Raw genomic sequence first — 21,661 nt, 5'->3', positions numbered from 1 at the left:
AAATACAATTTAAAAACAAAGTGAGGGTTTCAGTCATTTGGGTGAGTTACTCAGTTTTCCTGGGCCTCTCCCATGTATACATGTTATTTAACTTTTGTTTGACTTTCTCCTGTTAATCTGTCTCATGTCAATTCAATTCTTAAGCCAGTCAGAAGAACCTAGAAGGGTAGAGGAAAATTTCTTCCTCCCCAACAATCCATTCATCTGTTGATGGACATTTGACTTGTTTCCACCATTTGGATATTATAAATAATGCTGCTATGAACATTGGTGTACAAATATCTGTTCAAATCCCTGCTTTCAATTCTTCTGGGCATATGCCTAGAAGTGAAATTGCTGGATCATAAGGTAATTCTGAGTGTAATTGTTTGAGAAACCACCATACTGTCTTCCACAGTGGTGCATCATTTTTGCATACAGTGATTATTATGTCTTAAGTTATGTGAATCAATCCTTCACTATAGGAAATTGATACTTGGATACACTGAACCAATATGGAAACATATGTCTCAGCTAAAATTGTATGATGTATCACAGAGTTGTCTACTAACACTTCTAATAACCATGCTGATTAGCTGCCGGTCTCTATAGCCTTAGGGGTGTGTGTGTGGTGTAGTGGAGCGGAAGGAAGGGTGTTGGAGCAGTCAGAAAAGAAGCAAAAATAATTCCACATCCTGCAACTCTATTTCAGTTTGGCTTTCTTGACACTGAGTTTTGGAGGGAATGAATAATAAGGGTGGAATAAGAAGGAGAGAAAGGTAGAGGAGTGTGGTAAGGTTAGATGGTAGGACTGGATCCGTCTGCTGTTTCTTAACTACTTGGTGTGAAATTAATTTCAGTGAGACAGTTTTCCTTGTTCCCCCACGTCATCTCAGATATTCTCACAGCCTATTTCCTTTCTAAGCTAGTATAATTTAAAGAGTATGCAGTTGACTTATAGCCTTTGAATAAATTGAACCTATAGGCAAAATACAAATGTACAAGGACTTAAACATTATGGGAGAGAGAGAGAGGGAGAGACTGAAATACTTTATCATTTTATTCTTCTTTCATCAGATCAGTCGCCTCCTGAAGCCATGGGAAATCACAGTGCTTTGGTACTTGGAGAGAGGTGAATGCAGAGGCATATCTGCAATTTTAATTTCTGGTGGGATTTTCTTCAAGACAACTTTACGATCTTCCCCATGGCAAAGCCTTTCACTGTGATTCAAAAACAGAGAGTCTTCCAAAGGGCCAGCATGGATCCCACATGCTTCTGCATGCTAAAAGAAAAAAAAATATGCTCTATATCACACCAAAAATCACTTTATTAGGGACTTCCCTGGTGGTGCAGTGGTTAAGAATCCGCCTGCCAATGCAGGGGACACGGGTTCAATTCCTGGTCCAGGAAGATCCCACATGCCGCGGAGCAACTGGCCCTGTGCACCACAACTACTGAGCCTGCGCTCTAGAGCCCACGTGCCACAACTGCTGAGGCCCGCGCTCCGCAACAAGAGAAGCCACCGCAATGAGAAGCCCGTGCACCACAGCAAAGAGTGGCCCCCATTCACTTGCTGCAAATGGAGAGGACCCTCGTGCGACGATGAGGACCCAATGCAGAGAAAAATAAATTAATTAATTTTTTAAAAACCCACTTTATTAGATTGAGATGGAAGTTGCCCAATAGTTTTTCTAACTGTTCCTGTTGAGAAGGAAGGTCTAGTGGGCAGAGCAATATCCCTTTTTCAAAAGCAGTGCTCTCTCACTTGTGTCTTCCGACCAACAAGAAGAGCCAGTGGTGTGGGCTGCAGACTATAAACTTGGAGTCAGATCACTGACTTTTAACTTCACTAGTTTTGTGTTCTTGTACAAGTCATTTACCTACCGTGAGACTCAGTTTCCTCAAACATAAAATGGGAATTATTAAAGGATTCTTTGAGTGTTGAATAAAACATTCTATGTGAATGAAAAAACTTTCGCCAACTACTAAGTAAAAGAGCTACACAGTATGCAGCTGCTGCTGCACCCTGCTGCTGGATAGATAACAGCTACTTAAGATTCTCTTAGTTGTACATCTATTTCTGATTCTTTGATACTGCTGAACAGCAGTCTGGCCTGGTCTTGGGGTGCCGCTCCCTCTCTCCTATGCTGTGTTCTTGTTTTTATGTTGTTAAAGAGCTATATCATCAGGAAAAATGGTAAAATGAAAAGAAAGCATAGCTAGCATTTATTCAGTGCACATTCACTTCACTGTAATTCTCATTTAATTTTCACTTTTACTCTGTATGGTAGAATATTCCATACACCAGTCGCTAATTATATTTTTTAGATTGTTAGGAACACTGTCAACTAAATTGGAGAAGTGAAATAACAATGAAAGAATTATGCTGACTTATAGCTCTAAAGAGTAAGGGCAAGACTAACAGAAATGCTTTGATGCATTCAAAACAGTTCTTCATTATTGACTTCAACTCTAAGTTTATACCCGATAGTTCTAGTAAATGAAAAATATAAAGTCAGTACTAATATTGTCACCATGCTAAAGCTACTTAGGACATTGAAAATGACTTGATAAGCCACTAAGTTACATGAAATACAGCCCAATATTAAGATATTAGAAAGTCTTAATAACCATACAAATTTGATGTTTAAGTCTGGTATTTGAATCGTGATTTCCTTAGTTTCATATTTGTTTTCAAAATATCAGATAAAAATACATATAAAATAATCATCTCAAGGCAAATGGCAGCCTCATTTATTACATTGTATGTATGCATTTTATAAGAAAATAATTGAGCCATATTTTTATATTTTGTATATCATATAATATTCATATTTTGTAATATCTGTCTTCACAAAGTACATTCTTATTCAACATTAATTGCTTATCCTTTAGAAATTTGGAAATTAGTTATATAAACACATTTCTTCCTAGGAATCCTAACATGAAATCTCCTCTTACTGTCTGATTCTTACAAAATATTATAATCTCCTTTAAAGAAACAACTTACCTTTTCACAAGTGAATGGTCAATCAATCTGAATTTGGAAAATGTTTTGAAACTATTGACTACCGAATCAGAGCATTGAGTGAGCAAGGAGTCTCATCTGTAAATCTAGCCAAACTGTTCCCATAGCTCTCAACCTGAGTGTGCAGTACAACTGTAAAAATACACGCTCTGTAAAGAACAGACTTGTGGTTGTCAAGGGGGAGGGTGGATGGGGGAGAGTTGGATTGGGAGTTTGGGGTTAGCAGATACAAACTATTATATATAGAATTGATAAACACGGTCCTACCGTATAGCACAGGGAACTATATTCAATATCCTGTGATAAACCACAATGGAAAAGAATATAAAATATACATATATATATGTATAACTGAATCACTTTGCTGTACAGCAGAAATTAACACACTGTAAATCAACTATACTTCAATTAAAAAAAAATACATGCTCTGTACGGTAGCTTTAATGTTAATGGCGCCTACTTCTGATGAACTTAACAGCTGTGAGTTGCCATTATGTAGAGAAAAAGGTAGACACATATTTATGAAATCTTTTGGTTTATCTATTTTAAGTTTGTAATTGGGTTATTTGAATAGATATTGCTATTTAACTTTTGTTTGCAAGTTTATGTGAAGGCGCATCAAATAGTTTTTGTCAGAACAGAATGGTGGTTGTCGGGGCCTGGGAGAAGGAAGAAATGAGACAAAGGGTACAAATTTTCAGTTTTAAGAAGAATAAGTTCTAACGGTCTAATGTTCAGCACAGTGACTATAGTTAATAATACGGTATTATATACTTGAAAGCTGCTGAGAGTAGACCTGAAGCATTCTCACTGCAAGAAAAAAAGAGTCAACAATGTAAAGTGATGAATGTGTTATCTTGATCTTGGTAATCACTCCACAATGTATAGCAAAGCATCACGTTGTATACTTTAAAGGTACACAATCATATTTGTCTATTACTCCTCAATAAAGCTGAAAAAATGAAAAATAAATTTCAAAGCAGCTTTTGTAGAGTTATATATGTCTATTCACAGATATATTAAATAGTATAGGTTTTTTATTATAAATACCTATAGGAAAATACCTTCAGATTCACATTCCTGAATTTCATGTTCTGTTTCCAAGGCATTACATAACGTCTTGGGATCATCCCATGCTTTAATGAAAACCGTGGCAAATGAATCTCACCACACCTGAAGATTAGGAAAAAGTAAGAAGAAAGGATATATTGTGAGCTAAATTCAATTATTTTAGCTTCATTTTACGGAATGGAAGCAGCTGTGTCTGTGAGGTTTGGACCCTCGCAGATGCAGCACAGAGCTGTGTCACTGTTTGAGGCTCACCTAGTAGATAACCAAGCCATTAAATCCCCGAGTATCACCAAGATCAAGAGTCTGGCCTGGGTATCTGTAGCTCTAACTGCACGCTGTCCTTTACAATTTGCTCATGATGTTCATTTTGGCCTGACTTTATGGGGGAAGACAGCACACCATGACCTACCTCAGGCCTACTCATTACCTAAAGGAATCACTGGCCACTCACAAAAACCAGTAACGAATTTAGCTTCTGAATTTAGTACATGCCCTACACTCAGGTCAGACTTGCTTTCTCTGCACACACATTGTTTTGTTCTGGAACATAAAGCTTTCTATATAGATGCCAAGGAGAAGCACAGAATTAGCGTCCTCATCTATGTAGCTCCCAGATTGAAGACAAAGAAACAAAAAACAAACAAAGAAACCACCCCAAAACCCAGAACCCTTAAGTCCTCACTTATTAGCAGGCTTAGATGAATTCTCATTAGAACAGTTGTTGGTGAGTTTAGGTAAGATAGGACAAGTGTCTTTGCCTGAAGCCATCACTGCCAGTAGTGACAGGAATTCTCATCTAGAACTTCACTAGTCTACTAGTCTAATTATGATGTCATTGCTGCCTCAGATCTCACAATGTTTTGCTAATTTCATAGCAACCCATCGCAGTTACTTTAGAAGTTAAGAGTGTGGCACTTAGAGCTATTTTCGGTGTTTTAGTACACCTTGAGTACACCATCATTCTTATCACGAACACTTAAAAAATAAGGATGCTTGCAGATATATTACAAATTTGACAGATACTAGAAAATATACTGGACTAAAGAATTATTATTCACAAATAATCACTTCAAATTAACACTATTTACCCTTAGCTGATTTTCCTCTTTACATACTGCACGTGGTTGATATGTGTCCCATTTGTTTCACCATTACTTAGACACACTTCAAGGTGTAAATCAAACTTGCCTAAACCCAAACCAATCCAACCCATCTTATCTCCTAAGATTTGAGTTATATCGCAGAGTATTTTAGGTAACAAAACTCATTTTAATAAAGAAAGGTTATGAGTGAGGATGAGCACCTAAATTACTAGGCCAGAGACATGGAGGGTTATTACTGCTAATACTCCTAGCCAGAAGGAGGAAAAATGTTAGGCTGAGCAGGAAGAATGACTGCAATGTACACTGCCTTGGTGAGAGTATTAACTGAATACACATCCGGCAACAGTCTGGAGAGAACTTTCTAGATCTGGATAGTCAGAAAGGTTTAGAGAAGAGTAATGTTAATACACAAAACTTTACAGAACCTTAAAAACTGAAGCACTGGTTTCTATATATAACATTAGGATGTACTACAATCCAGAAATCTGGTTTGCAAATGTTAAGGAGATAACAATTGATGAAAACAATCCGGGAAGGGGGGAATGAGGGAGGAGCAATCCATTGAAGATGAAGTAGCCTGAGGCATTAATGTCCCTCAAAAACTGTAACTTTCACTAGAAAAATTAGCAGTTACATGAGTAAGTGGCATTTAGATTTCTGAATGTTGATTATCTTTCCTGATATACCTTTTTTTTTTTTTTTTTTTTTTGCGGTACGCGGGCCTCTCACTGTTGTGGCCTCTCCTGCTGCGGAGCACAGGCTCTGGACACGCAGGCTCAGCGGCCATGGTTCACGGGACCAGCTGCTCCGCGGCATGGGCATGTGGGATCCCCCCGGACCGGGGCACGAACCCGCGTCCCCTGCATCGGCAGGCAGACCCCCAACCACTGGGCCATCAGGGAAGCCCTACTATACCTTTAAAATCACCTTACATAAAATAATCTCAGGGACTGTGGTGATCATTTTACAAGGCATAAAAATACTGAATCACTATGTTGTATACCTGAAACTAATGTAATATTTTAAATCAATTATACTTCAATTTAAAAAAATTCTTTAAATAAATAAATAAATAAATGGTTAAAAAAATCTCAGGGATAATGTTTAAATACTTACCTATTTAAAATGTTTCTTTCCTAGGTTATAGCAATTTTATGAAAGAACATTTGAAATTAAAAAATAAAATCACTTGAAACTCATTAAGGACTGCCAGAACTCCACTTTTATTTTTGCATTCTTTATGAAAAAAAGTAACCAATTACCATTTCCTTTTCTTTCCCTGCTTACTTAGCTCCAACATCAATGATCATGTATTTCAGAAACTACTGAAAGACTTCAAGTACACTGCTGCAAAGAATAGCTAATAATTGCTCCCTACATATTTTTGCTTAATCTATTTTGTAAACTGTAGTCAACTCCTGGAACATCTTAAGTAAACTACCTTTATTTCCTTAAATAAAAATGAATAATTTTAAACATCATGCAGATGAAACATTTTTAATACCTAACTTCCTTAACATAAGGTAAAACAGTCTTAGGCAGGCTGTCACTGGGAATTTTTTAAATGTCATGATAATTATGCAGGTATGGATCATATTCAGTATTTAACATATGACCAAGGTAACTAATAAGAGATCAAAAACAAAGTTAAAGTTAAGCACAGATACTTCTTTGAAAGGCTTCTGATGTTTATTTACTTCTGCACAAACAACTTAAGTGGGAAGAGCCACTAGTATAAACCTATTTTTAGTCTCTATTATTAAAACTGCTTAAGAGTTCTTAGAACACAGAAAAACTAAATTTGAATGCATTTGTAATAGCTTAACAATTTAGGTCTTAGGATCTTTTAATGGAATGTTTGAAACCAACCATAATTCACTGCAAAGATAAATCAGAAAAAGAAAACAAACTTTTGAATGCTATGTTATAATGACCTGGACAAAACTGATTATCAACTAGTAATGATTAGCACATGCAATAGACTGAGAAATTAAATCCTCTGCTATATACTTTTGTCAGACATGAGAAAGTTTTAAATGTTCTTATTGCATTCATCTCCCACATATTCAATTTTATTTAAAACAACAGTTCTCTCCAGATTTTTGGGTTTATCAGTGCAAAGTAAAATAAAGCAATCTCAGTAGAAATGGTTTATTACAATGTTATCTTAGAAAGGCTTATTTCTCAAAATGTCCTAAAAGATGTCCAAATCATGAGAATGATCAACCTCAATGGCCTCCTCTGCATCCAACTTTGTTTCTCCGTGTCCTTCCTGTGATTCATCAAGAGAGGCCAGGGCCTCATTTGTGTCACTTGCAAAAGTCTCTCGTGATGTATCATCATCTTCTAGAAAATTTAGGCTTTTAATAGCTTGTTTCATCTTTTTTCCCAACACTTGTGTTCTTCTCTTCTTAGCAGCTTTTTTATTTTCATATTCCTTTTGATTTTCAATGTAGAAAATGTCCTACAATAAAGGAACAACTTTAGTAAACAAGAACTACCATTTATTGAAAGCCTGTTGTAAGGCAGACTCTTTATATTATCTCCATTTTCCACACACAAAAAATATTAGATTCATAATTGAACACAGAGTCCAAGATATTTAATAAATCCTCATTGCAAGTTGAGAGGATGAAGCTATGATTCAAACTCAGCCTAGTGTTAGGTCTAGGGTCCATGCTTATTATACCATATACATCAATCTATAAAGGTTTTCTAAATAGAAATATACAGTAGAAAAATCATATTGTTTAGGATTTAAATAAAATATATTTTATCACAACAAAACAAAGTCTTTGGTATAATAATTTACTAACTCTGAAATGTCATCATAACCACATGTTATATGCTAAGAAACTGGCCAGGCCCGAACTGTGTGACTAAATATGATCATGTAACCTACACAACGCAAGAAAAATTCCAGCCCTTAAACACTGCTGTAATTAACATGTGAGACTGTAACTCTCTGCCCAAAACTTTTATCACAAGGCATAAAAATGATATAGTCAGCACTTGGATTCCAGGGTGCCAGAAAAAGGATTTTATAGTATGAAAATATGAGAATCTTCTACTACAGGGTTTTTCAAGTATGGCACTACTAAAACTGCAAACCAAGGAATTCTTTGTGTAGCAGTCTGCTGTGTGCATTGCAGGATGTTCAGCAGCCTACCTGGCCTCTACCCACTAGCACACCCACCCCACCACCAAACGGTGACAACCAAAAATACCCCTAGACATTGCCAAATATCCTCTGAGAGGCAAAACTGCCAGTGAATGAGAACGGTTCAAGTAGAAAATACATTTCCATTAAAACACTACATGGAAAAACAAAATAACTTCTGGGAACCTTGATACAGATAGATAAATATAATTTTAGAGGGTACAAAAAAAAAAGGGCAGGGATCTAAAGAGAAGGCAAAAATGATGATGCTAATACAAAAAAGATTCAAAGATTTAAAAGAGAAGCTAGTACAGGCAGGACACACTTTTCGACATCCTATTATATTCTAGGAAGTGACTCTTAAAAGCTGTAGCCAAGGGCTTCCCTGGTGGCGCAGTGGTTGAGAGTCCGCCTGCCGATGCAGGGGACACGGGTTCATGCCCCGGTCCGGGAAGATCCCACATGCCGCGGAGCGGCTGGGCCTGTGAGCCATGGCCGCTGAGCCTGCGCGTCCGGAGCCTGCGCGTCCAGAGCCTGTGCTCCACAACAGAAGAGGCCACAACAGTGAGAGGCCTGCGTACCGTAAAAAAAAGAAGCTGTAGCCAAGTCAGTTCCTATTACATTCTTAAAGTGCATAAAGTGTAAATCCCTTCTTGTTTATAAAAAACATTATGGAGGATGGTGAGATAAAGGGGGCCCTCTGCTTCGCTAAATAGTAAAAGCAGCACATGGAATTAGCAGAGGAAGGAGTAAGGAACCCCGAAATGAATGCAATAAGGGAAAGCGTCAGAATATGAGAGCTTTGATGAAGAGAAGGAATGAAAGTGTTTGCTAAAGAAATGAGGATGGGGGTGGAGAAGGAGGGTACATATGTGAGAAAAAAGCGCAGGAAGGACAAAAAGGGTGAATTCAGAGGAAAATGAGGCCAGCTACCAATTCCTGAATGAGCACTTTTATGTGCCAGGCATTACGCTGAGAACTTGACACAGGTGTGAACTCTTTTCATTCACACAAGAACCTTATGAGGTGGGGATTATACTTGTTTTCAGATGAGGAAAGTGAGGCTCAAGATTAGAGCCAACAGGTAAAGGTATAAAGTCTAAACTCATAAATGATTTCTTCAAATCCATATTCTTAAACCTTAAACCTTCGCAAGAGTGTGATAATTCACAATTTTTTCAAGAGTCTACTTACCTTCAAGTGGAGCAATAGTAGAAGTATTTTCATTTTATATGGAAGCACATCCAAACATTTTGATAAAAACAATTCTAACTAGTACAACGCTTGGCAACACTAAATAAAATTACGAAGTTCCCCTTTTCCCTCCAAATATGGCAATCCTTATTAAAAAGGAATGTCATTCTCATGGGTTACGAATTTAAACAGAACTGGGATGACCCAAAGAAATGTCTTTGTAGCATATTATTAATGTTGTTACAACAAATGCAGACAACAGATAATCTGAGAGCAACTTTTTTCTCCCATCCATCTCTTTGTATAATTAACTCTGCAAGTTAAGAACCTGAAGTGCATACTATTTTCAGAGGGAGAACGTTATAGGTGGACTTATTAACTTTTTTTTTTCTTTTAAACATAGTCAATTTTATTCTCCTTAAACCACAAAATAGAGTCTTTGGTTGTAAAAACACCACTAGCTACAGTCTTGCCAGGAGGTCCTGGCTGGGGAGGGGGCAGTTAGCTGGCAGCCAGAACTCCTGAGGGGGGGACCTCTTTAAAATGCTGACAGCCAGGTGGCGGGGCCCCCACACCAAGTCGGGGGAAGCACCCCGACCCTCTAGGAGGGCACTGGGCCAGGCCCCGGCGCCGCAGCCGCACGGCGCAGCAGGTGCTGCACAGCACCACCTCCTCAGGGTCCGCGGCGCCGGCAGAGGGCCTGCCCAGAAGCACCACGGCCACCTCTCCATCCTCCTCCAGGAGACCGGGGCTCAGAGATGGCTCTGAGGACCTCAGCTCCTCAGCAAAATCTGGGGACAAGCGTCCCGGAGAGGTGCTCATCTGGGGGCTGAGGTCTTCCCAGGGGGTCGGTGATGGGGTGGGCGTGGGCGAGGGGGCCTTGGCCAGGCACCCCAGGGGTCCCCGCTTCGCAAATTAACTTCTAACTATTCTTACTTTTTCTTTCTTCACCAACTTTGTATTGTCTAAAACAAATTATAAGGCCATATACCGAAACAAAATCAAATGAGAAAAAGTTGAAAACAAGCCCACTCAGTTCAGTTTTGGCTTCCAAGTTCTACAGACTGTGATTGTTAGCAATACAGTGACTAAAAGAATAATTATAACACCATTATTTGGATGGCACATGAAATTACCTATAATAAAATTATATCTGTCTTAGGCTTTTCCCTCTAGTAACAAAGATAGTCAATCCACGCACATACAGAAAATTTGGTAAAAAAAAACCCAGAAAAATCTTAAAAGACAAAACATTTATAATCCCTCACAACAGACCAAATCATTGGTAATATTTTGGTGCTTTAACTGCCAGTCTATTGTCCCATGCCTCTTTTTCTCTATAAATTTGTACCTTGTCGTTTTAAAAAATTCAGTTATTATTGCATTTTCTAATTTTCTTAAAATTGTTTCACAAAAATAGAGGCTACAGGATAGTTGTTTTATGAATGTCCCTATTAGTCAACATTCCCCTATTATTAGATACTACAAACGTTTCTGTTTATTATAATGCAATGTTTGTGGTTGTTCAAGATAAAAATCTACTAACATTAAATCTCCTTCTCCACAATGTGTTAGAAGAAATGAATTTCAAAGATAGGTGATTCAGGTCTTCCCTGGTGGCGCCGTGGTTGAGGGTCTGCCTGCCGATGCAGGGGACAGGGGTTCGTGCCCAGTCCGGGAGGATCCCATATGCCGCGGAGCGGCTGGGCCTGTGAGCCATGGCCGCTAAGCCTGCGCGTCCGGAGCCTGTGCTCCGCAGGAGGCCACAGCAGTGAGAGGCCCGCGTACCGCAAAAAAAAAAAAAAAAAAGATAGGTGATTCAATGAAAACAGCATGGGTTTGAAGTCAGAGTCCTTCCTGTGTGATCTCAGACCTATCCTTTTTATTGCTCTGCATTTGCATATCAGGGTAATACCCAATGATAGACAGTGCCAGGCTGATGGTGAATAAATGTTATTTTCTTCTCTCCCGCTTCTGGAAATTGTGCAAGTTTAGTTGACAAACAGCTTTTCTAGACATCACTTTATTTAACTCCTTTATAGCAATATTAAATAGGCAGGACACATATTAAAGTCCTCACTTTATAGATGAGAAAATCAAGGCTGAGGGAGAATAAGCAATCTGCTCATAGTCATATAATCACTAAATGGCAAAATTAAGATTAAAACCTAGATTTTGAATCTTAGAGAATTCTTTTCATCACATCATGCTATATCTTTGAAAAGAGTCACATTTTGCTATCTAACAAAGACCCAAGAAGAATGTTCCTTCTAAGTACACACTCTGATCAGGGGTTATACTGGGGGAGGAGGGAGAACATCATTAAGGTATAAGCTCTGTTCTACCACTCAAAAGTTGTGTTCCCAAGGAAATTCACATTGTTATAAATTTATTATCAAAATAATTGTGCCAATGAGGAAAAAAGTAGTTACAGAGTAGAGATTTCAAACGTGCAACAACAGTAACATTTCCTGTAGGAATTTCAGTAACAGATTTTTAAAAAAATGACTAAAAGTGAATAGCCAGAAAAAAGAAAAAAACATTGAGCAGATGCAAAATATGCTCACATGTAGCATCAGCTCAAGAGAAAAGGTTTTTATTTTTCTGTCATCATCAGCATTACATTAGTACGGCTAAAGCACATTCCTATGACCTTTATCACCCACTGTTATAATAAAGAGAATACAAAATTTCTCAAATATTGTAGCTGTGTTGCACATGTGTACCATCTCCTTCCTATGCAAAAGACAGTTCTCAATTTTGATCACATGTGCTAAATGCGAGTCATGTTCCTTAATTAATAAATTAAAAGGTAACTGAATTCTGAGCTGTGAAAAACCCACAGTGTATAAGATTTCCCATATGACATTCTGGTAATACAAAAATGATACTAAAATGCCTGGCTTCCAGTTTGTGAGGAATGAACAAAACAAATGTGTGAGCAGACAACAGAATGTAGTATATTCTATAAGAGAGCCATATTGGACTCATCAAAAGGTCTAAATCATGGAGAAAAATGTAGGATTAAACAGATCAAAAGACATATAACAAATGGGATGTGGAAATCTAGATAGGATCCTGATTTGGGGAGGAAAAAAGCTAGAAAATACATTCTTGGGACAATTCAGGAAATTGGAATAAGGGCTAGATAGATACTGGGATGATGCTATGAAACTGTTCTTATTTTTCTTAGGTGTGGCTGTGTAGGATATTGGGAGATGCTTGTTGAAGTAATTAGGGCTGAATGTCATGATGTTTGCTCCTTATTTCCCAATGGTACAGAAAAAAAATTGTATAGGTAAAGTAAGAATGTCAACATGTTAACCCCCCCTGAACCTAGGTGAAGGATATATGGGTATTCATCCTGTTGCTTTTTCATCTATTCCACGTTTGAAATTCTTCATTAATAAAAAGTTGTAGGAGTAGAAAAAAATAATTAGATGCTAAGAGACCAGGAAAAATTGCCATAAAAGAAATCTTGACCTTGGCTCTGAAAGGGAAGAAAATGAGGAGGCAGAGCTTTACCAAAGGCACAAGGTTTACTTGAAATGAGACAATGAAAAATTGGTCAGTACAAGGCAGAGCAGGTAACAGAGATCAGTAGAAAATGAAGCTAGAGGCTGAGTGGGAGTTAAATTATGATGGATCTCAAAAGTCAAGGACATTATTGCTTCTACCTTAATTTGTTCCTCACTGATACTAGGAGTGTTCTTCAGAAGATTCAGGAAAACTCCACCTGGTGTTCTTCTTCGACTACCATTCTACAAAAAGGAACAGAAAAATGATCCTGTGAAGACTCTTCCAGTGAATGGTCAAAGCAACTTTTAGAGACATTCCTAAGGAGATATTAAGGTCTACAGTACCACTCCAGTTTAACCGCAGTGTGCTTCTCTCCTCTCCAGACTTCCATTTGCTCTATTTCTTTTCCCATGGCATGTATCACTTCTTGGCATACTTGAAGATACTACATTTATTCTTTACAGACTGTTTCCCTCCCACCCCCTACTACAACATAAGCTTCCTGTGTCTAGAACAGTGCCTGGCACACAGCAATAAAGAACTGTACAAGGAAAGAATGCATGCACCAAAAGAAAGTGAATTTGGACTTGCATCTTCCCAACATTCAGTAGATTTCCATTAGCTCACTGGTTTTATTACTACTGTATTATTACTACAGTATTAAAATTTTGATATAGGGAATTCCCTGGCAGTCCAGTGGTTAGGACTTGGTGGTTTCACTGCAGGGGGCCTGGATTTGATCCCTGGTTGGTGAACTAGTATTCCACAAGCTGTGTGGCACAGCAAGAAATTAAAAAAAAAATTTTTTTAAAGTAAAATATTGATATAATCTATAACTTCGTGCTCAACTGAATGAAAATCTAGGTACCTTAAACAGTGACACAAACAGGGATGCCAGTACATCATGATTATTATAATTTGTTTTGTTGTTAACTTCTGGAACCTATGTTCACAGGCTGTTTCCTCACCCAGTGCTATCACTTCTAACTGGTTTCTTTTCTCTCTATTTCCACAGCATAATATTTAGTCTCTTGTGATGTTATTATTCAAATTCACGAGGAACAAATAAGAAGGAAGCCATTCAATCTTCATCCTCACCCTGTGCTGAAAGCTCAATTAAATGAGATCTGCAAAACCATTCATTCTATGGGATAAACTGCTACTGCTTGTGATCTGGCCCCAACCAGAGAAGTGCTCTTTATGCCATTCTGGAGCAATGAAGTATTTTTTAACTGTTTTTTCATTTTTGCTTCCTCAACCCCAGCAGCCTCTTTAGACATTTTGTTTCCTATTCACGCCTACCACCCATGAGATTTTAATACTCACAGATATACTTTATATTTATCTGTGCTTTTTACATAACAAGATTTTTGGTTTTTTTACCCCCAAGAACCAGTTTCCAAGAATGCATGAATTGGGCTTCACTGGTGGTGCAGTGGTTGAGAATCTGCCTGCCAATGCAGGGGACATGGGTTCGAGCCCTGGTCTGGGAAGATCCCCCATGCCGCGGAGCAACTAGGCCTGTGAGCCACAATTACTGAGCCTGCGCGTCTGGAGCCTGTGCTCTGCAACAAGAGAGGCCGCGATAGTGAGAGGCCCGCGCACTGCAAAGAAGAGTGGCCCCCACTTGCTGCAACTAGAGAAAGCCCTCACACAGAAACGAAGACCCAACACAGCCATAAATTAAAAAAAAAAAAAAAAAAAAGCATGAATTAAATGAGCCAAAAGTAACATTTCTTTTTTTTAAAAAAAATAAATTTATTTATTTATTTATGGCTGCATTGGGTCTTCGTTGCAGCGTGCGGGCTTTCTCTAGTTGTGGCGAGCGGGGGCTACTCTTTGTGGTGGTGCGCAGGCTTCTCATTGTGGTGGCTTCTCTTGTTGCAAAGCACGGGCTCTAGGGCATGTGGGCTTCAGTAGTTGTGGTGCATGGGCTTAGTTGCTCTGCAGCATGTGGGATCTTCCCGGACCAGGGCTCGAACCCGTGTCCCCTGCATTACCAGGCAGATTCTTAACCACTGAGCCACCAGGGAAGCCCCAAAAGTAACATTTCTGCTCACCACCACTAACTAAATTCCGGGCACTGTGGTAAGTATATGCATTATCTCATTTAATCCTTATAACAGAGGATTAATCCCATTTTATAGCTGAGACTGAGATCTGAGAAGTATCGATAATTTAGCCAAATGTCACATCTAGTAAGCTGCACACCCAAAATTCAAAACCAGGTACCCCAAATTCCAAAACCCATATTCTCAAAATCTGAGCTTCCAGTTCCCCCCTCCAGACCTTTTTCTTAAAATTTCAGCCTTAATGAATCCTATAAGAGATCTGTTGCTGACTGCACACTAACAGGCTACAATTTAGGTATATTTTTTATAAGTAAAGTATTAATTGCAAAAACTGACCATACTGAACTTTAAAATTTTTTTTTATACATTTGTTTTTTATTTATTTTTGGCTGTGTTGGGTCTTTGCTGCTGTGTGCGGGCTTTCTCTAGTTGCAGCGAGCGGGGGCTACTCTTTGCTGTGGTGCGCAGGCTTCTCATTGTGGTGGCTTCTCTTGCTGTGGAGCACAGGCTCTAGGCACGCGGGCTTCAGTAGTTGTGGCGCACAGCCTTAGTTGCTCTGCATCATGTGAGATCTTCCCCAACCAGGGCTCGAACCCTTGCCGCCTGCATTGGCAGGTGGATTCTTAACCACTGCGCCACCAGGGAAGCCCTGAATTTTTAAATTATTAATGAAGGTTTTTTAAAGTCTGAAACACACTGTAATAATTTATAAATAAGAGAACCAACAATCAGAGACAAGGGCATTTTATTAAAAAATCACATGAAATAATACAAAAGCAGAAAGAATGAAGCAGTTAGTCTTACCATTATAAAAAGGCCACCATTTTGTTCAACTTCAGCAGTTTCCATCAGAAGTTCAATTGCCTTTTTGTTCCCAATTATCCTCACTACTCGGGCTATCAAATCTTTCTTTGGTTCCTGCAACCTGATGAGGAACAAATGAAGTAATGTTAAACTTTTTATTTGTTGCAAAAAGTTGAGGAAATCTACCTTAGTCTCCAATTTAGTTCCTAGTTAGAATTAACTTCTCATTCTAATAACATTTGCTTTCCAAAATCCCCAATATTTAACCTTGGAATCACTGACATGGAAACATTCCTATCTTGGGTCACCCAAGGAGATCATAACCTCCAGGATCCACCTCAAGTCTCATAACTGGCATCTTCACTTTGCCTTATTGGATTATGGCATATTTCAAAAGAAACATGCACACATAGCAAGGGGAATGCAAGCCTAAAAGCAAAAGAAGATACAACCAGTCTACTCTCATCAAAACAAATAGCAAACATATACCATGCTTTCTAAAAGTTAGCTCTCCTAACTCTAGAGATGTCTAAAAGCTTTAAAATGGATTGGATTTTTCCCTCATGGGCTCCCTGCCTCAGAACAAGGAAATAGCTAATATTTACCAAAGGCTTATTATGGGATAAGCACAATCCTAAGAACTATATATGCCTTGTATCTCAGTTAATTCTCTTAACAACCTTATGAAGCAGATATTGTTATTTTCATTTTACCACTGAGAGGTAAAAACACAGGGAGCCTAAGTAGGTAGCACTTCTGACATCAGAGCCCATACTCCATAGAGATGAAGGAGCATTAATATTACAGAAGTCTTACCAGTTCCCTAACCAGCCCTGGCTTCTTTTGTTTCTTCTCTGTTGTGGAAAGAGCAGTAGACTAGGAACAAAGGGGTTAGACTTTAGTTCCAGGTCTGACACTTATTAAATTTGTGACTTTGAGCAAGCCACACAACTACTGGGCCTCAGTTTCCTATTTGTAAAGTAAAGGCTTTGGTTTACAAAATCTCGAAGTTCCTTTCCAGAACTCAAATTCCAAACTCCCTCAGTATTTTAAAAAAATCCAGTATGAGTATTGACAGGCTTGCCTGGAAAGTAAATACTTGTTTTCCTACTAGCTATATTACTCTTGAACCTTACCTGTTCTCAGATTTGTGACACTGTTCACTAGTGATTTAGAGCTAATAAAAAAGTAAACAAAATTTCAACTTTTTATTTATTTATTGACCTCCCCGGGCGGCTTGCAGGATCTTAGTTCGCCGACCAGGGATCAAACCCGGGCCCATGGCAATGAAAGTGCCAAGTCCTAACCACTGTACTGCCAGAGAACTCCCAAAATTTTAACTTTTAGTATTTCTTGTTAAAAATACATGAAATGGGCTTCCCTGGTGGCGCAGTGGTTGAGAGTCCGTCTACCGATGCAGGGGACACGGGTTTGTGCCCCGGTCCAGGAAAATCCCACGTGCCGTGGAGCAGCTGGGCCCGTGAGCCATGGCCGCTGAGCCTGCGCGTCCGGAGCCTGTGCTCCGCAGCGGGAGAGGCCACAGCAGTGAGAGGCCCGTGTACCGCCAAAAAATAATAAATAAATAAAAAATACATGAAATGTAAATTTACCATACATCAAGCAACTCTACTCCTATTTATCCAAAAGAAATGAAAATCTGTGTCCAAAGATGTGTACGTGAAAGTTCATAACAGCATTATTCATAATTTCCCAAAAGGGTAACAGCCGATATGGATGTGTGCGTGCATATGCGTGTGTGTGTAAATAAACAAACTGTTGATTCCTGCTACAACATGGACGAATCTGAAAAACACTGCAGTAAGTGAAAATAGCCAGGCACAAGAGACCCCATACTGTGATTCCATTAACATGAAATTTCCAAAAATGCAAATTGATAGCAACAGAAAGTAGATTAGCAGTTACGTGGGAATAGGAACAGGAACTAACTTTAAATGGGCACATGGTATGAGGGATCTTATAGGGTGATGGAAATGTTTTAAAAGTGCTTTATGGTAATCGTTGTACAACTGATAAACTTACTAAAAAAATCAACACTTGAAATGGATGAATTTTACCACATGTATACCATGCCTCAATAAAATTGTAAAAAAAAAAAATCATGAATGCTTGAAAGCACTCCAAAAAACCTACATGATTTAAAAGGATATGTTTTTACCTAAAGAGTTCTATAGCACTAAATGGAAAGAGTTGCTCAAAAGTTCATAAAAATCTGCAAAATTATTCTATCAGGTCTGCCCAAATTTAAGAACACCCAGCTATATTCATATAACCACATAAGCCTAGAGTTCATGCCTTCAATTTAAAAATTTCAAAAAGGAACACCATTGTCAGTGTATTTGGAATCTGTTATTTCTCATAAATGGAAGACAATTGGTCGAGTGCTCACTTGTAGACAAATTTAAATACTCACCTAAAAGATATTTCATCAGCCACTTTCTCTTGAGAATCGTCCTCTGTGATCTCATATCGGCCTTTATAGTTCATTTCTAGTCTGTCTCCTAGTCTGTCTTTGACAGGTCGTTTCCTTTTGAGATGACCTTGCCCATTTTCCTCCTCCTTTGATCCTGTTTTTTTGCCACCATGCATATATTCATCTAGCTCTTTGTCTAATTCTTTTGTATGCTCTTGGGATTCCCTCTTAAGTTTCTTAGCAAGCAAATAATTGTACGTCTCGGATTCTCTGCTTCTGTCAATAGTGCCCTCCATTCCCAAGATACCAAGTTCAGTGGCCACTGCATCTTGATTCTGTTCCTGCAGCACAGCACCCCATATGTTGTTAACCTTCTTCCCTCCAGCAATAGGCGGTTTCTGGCTGCTCTGGCCAAACTGAAGAGGCTCTGGTTTGGGAGGAGTGTTAAAACATTTTTGTCGTTTGCGCTTCCAGAGAGAGCTATCATCATCTGAATCCGAAAAACTCTCCTCACTTGAATCCACACTTTTAACAGTCCGATAATGTGATACCGGAGCACACACTGTTGCAGTACTCTGGAAGGGCCTCACTGCACAGTCCCCACCTAGTGCTTTCTGCAAGTGAAAGAAAATACAATCAATTCCATAAAACACATTAACTCCACACACCATGTGCTTTTTTTTTTTTGCGGTACGCGGGCCTCTCACTGTTGTGGCCTCTCCCGTTGCGGAGCACAGGCTCCGGACGCGCAGGCTCAGCAGCCATGGCTGACGGGCCTAGCTGCTCCGCGGCACGTGGGATCTTCCCGAACTGGGGCACGAACCCGTGTCCCCTGCATCGACAGGCGGACTCTCAACCACTGCGCCACCAGGGAAGCCCCACCATGTGCTTTTTAAAAAATTATTTAGGGATTCAGCTGGACCATTTTGAAGGAGAAATGATCTTCAAAGATCTCTGAAACCAACTGAGGCCCTGCATTTCTAAAGGTCTACATGGAATTTCCTTTTTTTTTGCCTGCGCCGTGCGTCTTACAGGATCCCTGTTCCCTGACCAGGGATCGAACCCGGGCGGGCAGTGAAAGCGCCAAATTCTAACCACTAGACCACCAGGGAACTCCCTGGAATTTCCATTTTAAAAGCCACAAATTCATATTTCTATATAGCTAATACAGCACTTAGTTCTAAGACCCCTTTTAAAAATTTTCCAAAGCTTTTAATTCTCACCTTTAGAAGATTTTCAATCTTTTAAGTTATTGTCAGAATGTTTGAAAATGACATACACGATGTTACTAGCAGTTAAAACAGAACTTGTTTTCTTCCTTTCCAAAGATGCCTGCCATGCATTTGATTACATCAACTGCCTTTATATGGTTTTGTGACTATGTTCCTTTTAGACTAGACAGTAAACTCCTATGTGTAAGAATCTCCGACAAATTACTTTTAAAACTGCAGAGTCCGTGGCATTAAGTTTACCAAGTCATGGGTCAATCTATGTAAAACAAACTGAAAAAGACTGAAAAACAAAATATTTTGGTACCGATTTCCTAAGAAATTTCTATGCAAAAGGAATCACCTTCGCTTTTTCAACTAAACACTGAACAAAGTATTTGTTAAGTTCCTAATATGTGCTAGAAATGGGGGTGGGGTATTTTAAGTCTAGAAGGTAAGTCTTCCTATTTTGAAATAATAATGGCACTAACACTTGTCAGCCATTACTCAGGCTCCACTGAATCCTGACAGCCACCCTATTACTGTCGTACTATTATCATTCCTATTCTAAGATGGGGACACCAGGCTAAATGACCTGTCAGAGGTCACACAGTGGCGGCGCCAGGATTCGAACGCGGGTAGACTGGCACTAAAGCCTTCTCAAAAGAGCTTGCTACTCAGTAGGGCGGCCAAGACAAACGCCTACTTAGAAACCTGGGAAACTAACACAAAACCCAGTGCCACATTATGGCATGACGAAGCTAGGTTCCAGGGGAATATGGAAGACCAGGCCTCTGAGCAAGTGATGAACTTCATCCCTGGTCCTCACTCCCTTTCTGCTCAGCGTGCACATGAGCGCCACAGGCTGTTTGCGGGCAGAGGTCCCCAGGTTCTACATTTTCGGCAAAAAAAATGCCCTTCCGAGACAACCTAGCGGCGCCGAAGTGGGGAAGCCCGTAGGTTTAGAAAACGAGGAGCGGAGCACTGGAGGCGGGGAAGAGGCAGCCGCAAGCCCGCCTCCGGGAGACAGCCCGCCTCGCGGAACCCGCTTCGCAGCGAGACGCCGGGCTAGGTTCGTACGGCCTCCTATCCCCGCAACCTCCCTCGCTCCGCGCGCCGGGCCGCGGGACGCCCGCCCGCCCCTCACCCTCCCCACCGCACCGGCTCGCGCGCCGGGCCCGGGGACGACCACCCCTCATCGCAGCCCGCGCTCCGCGCTCCCGGCCCAGAGTCACCCGCCCCCCCCTCCGCACTCACCGGCATCTGCAGCGGCCTGTCGCTGGGTGCCACCGTCATGTCGGAATCCGAGTCAGAAAGTTGCCCATCTTCCATGTCGCCTGCCTCCTGCGCCATCTTCCCGCGGCGCGGTGCAGCGGGCCGAGAGGGCACTTCCGGCGGGGCGGCGGGCTGGTCCGGCTGGCTCTGACTGGTCGGGCGCCCCCGCGAGGGGGGCTGCTCCCGCCCCGGCGGCCGGTGGACCCAGACGCCTGGGTCGAGGCTCGCAGATGTTGCGTCATCATTGCAACCCGCTCGCTTAACGCTATTCTGGGAGAATGAGTCCTCTTCTGCTGCAGCACTCTGGCGCGTTCCCTACCGACCTGTTTCCGGCAAACCTAAAGATGCGCATGGATGGCAGCCATGAGGGATTTCTCCCTCGGCCTCACAACCCTCGCCTGGATGCTCTGGGCAGGCCTTCCTGCTTCCATTCTTGCTCCTCTGTGATCCACCGTGCATGTAGCTTCCCGGGGAACCATCCAGACGGGACGTGAGGTCACCGCCCTGCTCAGACTTTCCAGGGCTTTCCTCCGCACGATAAGGCTTGAGTTCTCAGCACTGCCAGCAGAGCTGCGGGTGTGTGCCTGTCTGGTGTCCCCCTCCGGCTCTCCAGCCACGCTGGCGCTGCTCACGTTGTTCCTCTGGCACCCTTTGTCCTTTCCCGGCCCAAGGGCTTTGCAGTTGCTGTTCCCTCTGCCTGGCTGACTCTCCAACACCCGACACCCCGTTGTTGCACAGGTTATGCTGTCTCATGATTCAGGATTCTGATTAAATGCCACCTTCTCAGAGAGGTCTTCTTCAACCACCCTCACTAAA

General features: G+C 40.6%; 2 protein-coding genes across 2 annotated transcripts; both read right to left on the bottom strand.

The window, feature by feature from the left end:
- Positions 1-1,052: 1,052 nt before the first annotated feature.
- On the bottom strand, positions 1,053-5,141 carry SPMIP10 (sperm microtubule inner protein 10). The gene is made up of 3 exons (XM_030869927.2): positions 4,762-5,141; positions 4,073-4,181; positions 1,053-1,262 (listed from the first exon to the last, which is right to left on the bottom strand). The coding sequence occupies exons 1-3, from the start codon at positions 4,845-4,847 to the stop codon at positions 1,053-1,055; spliced, it is 405 nt and encodes a 134-aa protein (XP_030725787.1). The 5' UTR covers positions 4,848-5,141.
- A 1,245-nt stretch (positions 5,142-6,386) lies between these two features.
- PHAX (phosphorylated adaptor for RNA export) lies at positions 6,387-21,272 on the bottom strand. Its single transcript, XM_030869757.3, has 5 exons — positions 20,828-21,272; positions 18,363-18,976; positions 15,932-16,052; positions 13,214-13,297; positions 6,387-7,646 (listed from the first exon to the last, which is right to left on the bottom strand). Exons 1-5 carry the CDS (start codon positions 20,921-20,923, stop codon positions 7,377-7,379), a joined length of 1,185 nt encoding a protein of 394 aa, XP_030725617.1. The 5' UTR covers positions 20,924-21,272; the 3' UTR covers positions 6,387-7,376.
- Between the last annotated feature and the right edge of the window lie 389 nt (positions 21,273-21,661).

This window comes from Globicephala melas, chromosome 3, assembly GCF_963455315.2.
Source record: "Globicephala melas chromosome 3, mGloMel1.2, whole genome shotgun sequence".
Classification (NCBI taxonomy): domain Eukaryota; kingdom Metazoa; phylum Chordata; class Mammalia; order Artiodactyla; family Delphinidae; genus Globicephala; species Globicephala melas.
This window is presented reverse-complemented; position numbering and strand designations above follow the sequence as displayed.

Bases quoted from the DNA above. Each gene is read 5' to 3' on its own strand.
- SPMIP10 (XM_030869927.2), bottom strand. From the start codon at position 4,847: ATGGCTTCAGGCAAAGACACTTGTCCTATCTTACCTAAACTCACCAAC. The intron at 4,182-4,761 runs GTGAGGACTTAA...CCTAATCTTCAG, and splicing joins TCATCTAAGCCTGCTAATAA to GTGTGGTGAGATTCATTTGC. The intron at 1,263-4,072 runs GTATTTTCCTAT...TTTTTCTTTTAG, and splicing joins TCAGGAATGTGAATCTGAAG to CATGCAGAAGCATGTGGGAT.
- PHAX (XM_030869757.3), bottom strand. From the start codon at position 20,923: ATGGCGCAGGAGGCAGGCGACATGGAAGATGGGCAACTTTCTGACTCG. The intron at 18,977-20,827 runs GTGAGTGCGGAG...TTTCACTTGCAG, and splicing joins ACAGGCCGCTGCAGATGCCG to AAAGCACTAGGTGGGGACTG. The intron at 13,298-15,931 runs GTAAGACTAACT...TCCTTTTTGTAG, and splicing joins ATGGTGGCCTTTTTATAATG to AATGGTAGTCGAAGAAGAAC.